Source organism: Haplochromis burtoni, unplaced genomic scaffold, assembly GCF_018398535.1.
Source record: "Haplochromis burtoni strain Fernald_Lab_line unplaced genomic scaffold, NCSU_Asbu1 Contig_282, whole genome shotgun sequence".
Classification (NCBI taxonomy): Eukaryota; Metazoa; Chordata; class Actinopteri; order Cichliformes; family Cichlidae; genus Haplochromis; species Haplochromis burtoni.
In genome coordinates, this window is record NW_024582643.1 from 140751 (window position 1) to 146750 (window position 6000).

At 49.6% G+C, this 6000-nt stretch overlaps 2 protein-coding genes across 2 annotated transcripts in view; one reads left to right on the forward strand and one right to left on the reverse strand.

Moving 5' to 3' along the window:
* wdr17 (WD repeat domain 17) overlaps nt 1–6000 on the forward strand; it is a gene marked incomplete in the record, with an annotated part of 39042 nt that overhangs the window by 10897 nt on the left and 22145 nt on the right. The window contains 7 exon segments of the mRNA XM_042227833.1: nt 3458–3549; nt 3629–3711; nt 3797–3883; nt 4925–5089; nt 5212–5327; nt 5406–5492; nt 5583–5732. Coding sequence (XP_042083767.1) covers nt 3458–3549; nt 3629–3711; nt 3797–3883; nt 4925–5089; nt 5212–5327; nt 5406–5492; nt 5583–5732 — 780 coding nt within the window.
* LOC102290059 (lymphocyte antigen 6D) lies at nt 2113–3054 on the reverse strand. Its single transcript, XM_005940476.3, has 3 exons — nt 2687–3054; nt 2441–2551; nt 2113–2308 (listed from the first exon to the last, which is right to left on the reverse strand). The coding sequence occupies exons 1-3, from the start codon at nt 2733–2735 to the stop codon at nt 2202–2204; spliced, it is 267 nt and encodes an 88-aa protein (XP_005940538.1). The 5' UTR covers nt 2736–3054; the 3' UTR covers nt 2113–2201.

Below are 6000 nucleotides of genomic sequence, written 5' to 3' on the forward strand. Positions count from 1 at the left end.
CACACACGCACACACACACGTAACTGTGTGAAACCTCTGTGATATGTAAAACCTCAGGAGGGACCCGGTGAGGCTGTTCTCAGCTTTATTAGCTTGTTGTAGATATAATTCAAGATTCAAGAGCTGTATTGTCAGTACAACAGCATGCACAGCATGCAGCGTACTGACGTGCTGTTTCACTCCAAGCCTCCCGTGGTGCATTTATAAGTATATAAAAGATGTATCTCCAAAAGATATAAAACTAGGAATTACAAATAAACAACATGTTGTCTTTGTGTTACATATCAGTCGATACATGATCAACACTTCATGTTTAAAAAATAATAATTTAGAAAAACCTTACAGGTGCAGTCAGTCATTTTCTGAGGTTATTTAATAGAAAACATGATGTAGTTCTTGTAGATATGCTTTGAACAGTGTGTAATGACGTCGTCTGATAATCTGATGTGTTCTCATAAACTCATAATTCATGTATTAAAAATAAGGAGTGGGTTTGCAGTTTGTAGAAGGCGCCACGTTCCCCCAACATTTTGAATACAGCAGACGTCTCCTTTGTGGATAAGGACGCGTTCCTCGTATACGGCTGCAGACCGGCTGTAGCGCACAAAGGCGGAGAAGTCGAAGGCGTTCTCGTGCAGTGGAGAGACATTTAGATCTGTGTCCGCTCGCCTCATCTACTGAACTGAAGTCACCTGAAAACGTGAAGAAAGAAGAACAAACAGAGAAGCAGCTCATCGTCTCAGACTCCCTCTTTATACCAACAGAGGAGTCGCCCCCTGCTGGACATGAGGAAGAATGCAGGTCAGATTGGCCCAAACAGAAGAAGCCTGTGGCTGTAAAAGTGACGAAGCTTTTACCTGGAAATGCTCGATGTGCTGCTGCTGAACAGGAGACAAACCCGGAGTGACGTGTGACGTTTCCACAACCACTAAAATCACGTCTCACCAGCAAAGTGATAATAAAGTAAAAACAGACATTGTGCACGGTGTCAGTTCATCAGTTCTCCCACACTCTGCAGTCGAGGATCAGGATGTAAACGTAAGTTTTACTGCATGTTTCATCCTGACAGTACAGAACTCCATATTTACGACACATGAAGCACAGACGTAGTCAGAGCCACAGCATGTCAACAATCACCTCCACAGCGACACGTCAAAACATCCTGCAAGCCAACATAACACAACACGACAAATAACTGATGACCCACAGACAGCAGGTCTGCAGGTCAACTCGCTCTGACGCTTCGTGTTTCTGCGAGAACGGGAAGCTGAACCACAAACACGTCCCACCTGGACAATGACCTCGTTGGATGACCCTCTGGATCGGGCTTTTTATTTGCACAACCACAGAAATCCCACAAATCCAGTTTAGCATTAACTGTGAAACCACGGGAACTCGCGCTGACGTCACAATCAAAGTTTCTGTTTGCTTCGTCCTCAGTCGGCAGCCGCTGCTGTGCTTCCTGTGTGCGCTCTAATCCGTTCACGTTTTCTTGGCTGTCGGACTAAAATTCGTCGGCTCACAGCGAACACGCACACACACCATGAAGTGGTTAAATAACACGGCTTTAAATTATTCTCCACTGTGGAAATGCAGATTTCACTTTGACCAAATTATTATGTTTTTCTTTATTCCCACGATGCAACAAAGGTTTACAGTTACAGGTCACACGGTTCTAATAAGAGATACCGCTGACATGCATGAAACATATATTCTATATATGAGCGTATAAAATGACTGGATACATCTAAAGTCGATAATCGTATTCACACGTCCATCTTTCCAAAGGTTATTTTTAGGACTGCACCGCCTGATAATGACGCAGGAACCTCTGGAGCTGAAAATGAAGCGAGCTGCAATTCCTCTACTGACCACTTGAGGGTGTCTCCATCAGCCAGCAGCGGCACACAGAGCGTTAAAACATCACAGACTGTAAACAAACGATGGCCACTGTGACATCACTCGGTGTTTTCGGGGCTTCTCGTCCTGAAGTCTCATCATTAGCGACCTGAGCTAACCGCGCGTAACAACACTTTATGGTAACATGTCAGAGAAATATTTCAAAGTGGAAATAAATCAGTTTGATGATAAAAAGGGAGCGGAGACAGTAAATACAGTCAGCTGATCTTTATTGCTCTAGAGTACACAACACACGGCAGCAGAGCGTCGACCAATCGGGCGACGTCCCGCGTGGCAGCGGTTTATCTGTTGCACAGATCAGAACTGCAACAGCTGGCAGTCATCACGGGCGGACGATTCAGGATCCTGCAGGCCAGCGACTTCAAGCAGCCCTTTGTGTGCGTTACCACTGTGAAAACCAAAGGACAGAAGTGACCGTCACACATCGTCCCAGCCGCTCACAGTGCCCGTGAGGCGGCCCAGCATGCATTTGTTCTCTTTTCTTTGCATAAACGTCAGAGCGACGCAAGGCGAGACTTACCCGGCCCAGAAGTGATGACGAGAGTAGAGCAGACATCGTTGGAGCTGGAGCACGTCTCCACAGGACGTGAACAGAACTTCTGGCCTCCACAGTGACACTCCAAGGCTTCACCTGCAAAACACGTCAAAGAACCACCTTCAGCCGTCGCCAGCAGCCCCACGGTTCACTCACGCCGCGACAGACCGTCTTACCAACATCAAATAAATGTAACAGACGAACGGAGAGCAGGTCTGCGGGTTAACTCACTCTGACTGACGGCCAGCAGCAGCAGCACAGCGAGCATCACAGTCTTCATGTTTCTGCGGGAACAGGAAACTCAACCACAAACACTTCCCACCTGGACAATGATCCCGTCTGTCGGTCGGGCTTTTTATTTCTGCTTTTTGCCTAATCTGGGAAAAGCCACAAATCCAGTTTAGCATTAACTGTGAAACCCCGGGAGCAGGTTGGTGTCGACATCAGCTGATATTGACACTTTCTAAGATGCTTCTTGTTTCCTGAGTTTTCTCTGTGTAATAAAAACACTTATTTATGAACACGATGATGAAGTGTGTGGTTAAACTCCGAGCAAAGCCACCGTTTCAATGTTGAGAGAATCGTGAGTCAGAGGGAAAAACCAGCTGGTTCAAAGTTTCTGTTTGCTGTGGACGCCCTCAGACCAGCTTTGATGCTTCATGTACGTCTGGCGATGCTTCGCTGCTGCTGTGCTTCCTGTGCGCTCTAATTCATCAGCAGGGACAGTTTCTTTAATCCGAGGCTCACAGATAACAGGAAGTTCACACACAGAGCTTTTAGATTGCCCACAGGGTTTATGCTGTTTTGAGAAATCAGTCATCTTTGCCTGTTTTCTTCTTCTTCGATCAATAAGAGGAGCAGGTCGGTTTTGTCTCCTTCATAATAGAAACCATCGTTTAAAAACTCAGGTGATCTGAGACGCTTTGTGTCACTAAAGCAGCAGCAGCAGCGTTTCACTGCCTCGTGTAGATGAACTGATGACGTGTTTGTGTCTCTGTGAAGGAGACCTGAACTGCATCGCGGGGGCGACGTCCCGTAACGGAGCGTTCATCTGGGATGTCAGGAAAGGAAAAATCATCACTCGCTTCAACGAGGTGAGTAGGGCCGCGCCCCCGTGTGTCTGAACCCGATCGCACGATGCACAGCGTGATGCGTCTGTCTGTCTTCCTCCAGCACGGTAAGAACGGCATTTTCTGTATTTCCTGGAGCCACAAGGATTCAAAGCGGATCGCTACCTGCAGCGGAGACGGATTCTGGTGAGTGCTTCCTCTTCTCTCCCGACGACGGCGTCATGTTTGTCCTTTGCAGTGATTCGTGTTTTTATTGTTGTTGTGGCGACAGCATCATCCGGACCATCGACGGTAAAATCCTGCACAAGTACAAACACCCCGCTGCTGTGTTTGGCTGCGACTGGAGCCAGAACAACAAGTAAGACCTGCGTCCACATCGTTTGGCTTCACTTGAATCATTTAAGCAACATGGTAGGATGTCACAGCTCGGAGAAGGAAAAACGGGGGACACAGGACGAGGACGGTGAGTGTCACAGCCCGGGCTGTCTGGAGGTTATCCAGGCACAAAACGTGTCACCCAAGTGCTTTAAAGGACCCAGCGGCTCGTTTACATGAACGTCTACGGCAGGTTCAGAGCTGGACGTCACACTGAACAGGGCTGAGTGCTGTTGTTACGGTTTAAGCCTCCTGCTCACCAGCTCTGTGAGTCCGATGAGTTTATGGTCCCAGTCGATGAAGAAGACATGATGTTCTTCTAAGTTCCTCTGTAGTGTCAACAATCAGCACGTGCTAAAGTGTACAGTAGAGCTAAATATGGGCTAATATCTACACACACACGATACACTGACCCCATCGTCCAGCAGCGTGTACACCCTCCTGTAGCAGGACGAACCTGCGCTGATGTTTCCTGTGTGACTTCATTAGTCTGTGTCATCCAGGTGGAGGAGTCTTCTTCACAGCGTTGCTCATGCACAGCTCTCTGGAGGTCCAGCTCTGGCCTCTGGTTCAGACCTGGACTTTGTCCCGCCCTCCCTCCTCCTTTGTGCTGACGGCTGCTGCGAGCTGTTGGTTTCCTCCAAACGTGCTTCACAGACAAACGTCTGCACTTTGTTCTCGTCTGTTCCTGAGGTCTGTGCTTCGTATAGCTGCAGCCACACAAAGCCAGCGCTGCAGTTCCTCTGATGTCCAGCAGTGTTTGTGTGAGCGAGAATAGAGACCAAACGACGAGGTCACGGTTTGACCCGTCGGTATTTCCTATTTAAACCAGCATCACAGCGGGTTTACGTTTCCAGGGAAGAGTGTGCAGCAGCTCTGAGGGGTCAAAGGTCCGTGTGCACCGACATCAGCTGATGGAGGAGCTGTGGGTGGTGCGTGTTCGTTAACGCTGAGCAGCAGGTTGAAATAAAGCGCAGTGATCCTTTAAAGCTGTGAGAACGTCACCGTGTGCTTCTGCCTGCAGGGACATGATAGCGACGGGCTGCGAGGACAAGAACGTGCGCGTGTACTACCTGGCCACGAGCTCGGACCAGCCTCTGAAGGTGTTCACGGGACACCTGGCCAAGGTGTTCCACGTTCGCTGGTCCCCCCTGAGAGAGGGCATCCTGTGCTCTGGATCGGATGATGGGTGAGTGCAGACACACTGAGAGGAGGAGGCGGAGCACGCCGTCCCAAGTTAGCCTTGGTTCAAAGAGTGTGTGTGTGTGTGTGTGTGTGTGTGTGTGTGTGTGTGTGTGTGTGTGTGTGCAGGACTGTTCGTATCTGGGACTACACGCAGGACGCCTGCATCAATGTGCTGAGCGGGCACACGGCTCCGGTCAGAGGCCTGATGTGGAACACAGAGGTGCCTTACCTGCTCATCTCAGGTAACGTCTCTACAAGCGTCCCCTCCCCTGGTGTGTGAGTCTCAGGAGACCGACGTGCTCGTTTGTGCTGTTTCGCAGGTTCCTGGGATTACACCATCAGAGTGTGGGACACCAGAGACGGCACGTGTTTAGACACGGTCTACGACCACGGAGCCGACGTGTACGGTGAGTCGGGCTCCACTTCCTGTTTACGGCGCGCTTCAGTAAACATTCGTGTGCGTTCCTGTGACAGCCGCTCACTCTGTGCGTGTGCAGGTCTCACGTGCCATCAGAGCCGTCCCTTCACCATAGCGAGCTGCAGCAGGGACAGCACGGTGAGGCTGTGGTCCCTCACGCCGCTCATCTCCCCTCTGCTGCTGAACGTCCTCGCTGACCAGCCCTGGGAGAAGATCATCGGAAACACAGGTGGGAACTCACCTGAACTTTAATCTGCTAACTCGTGCTGCCGGTGTCATTGTTGTACCGCTGTGCTGCGGGGTCGCTAACCCCCGAACCTACGAGCTGCTTCAAAGTGACAAACGTTTGTTTCTATGGCGGCGTTACAGTTTCGTCATGGCGAGCGTTGAAGCGTCGAGCTCACTGCTTCTGATCGCTCCCTGATTTATGTCTTATTGTCACTATTTTAACTTTATGACCGTTTTTGTTTCTTATCATTATAATGAAGTCTGTGTGT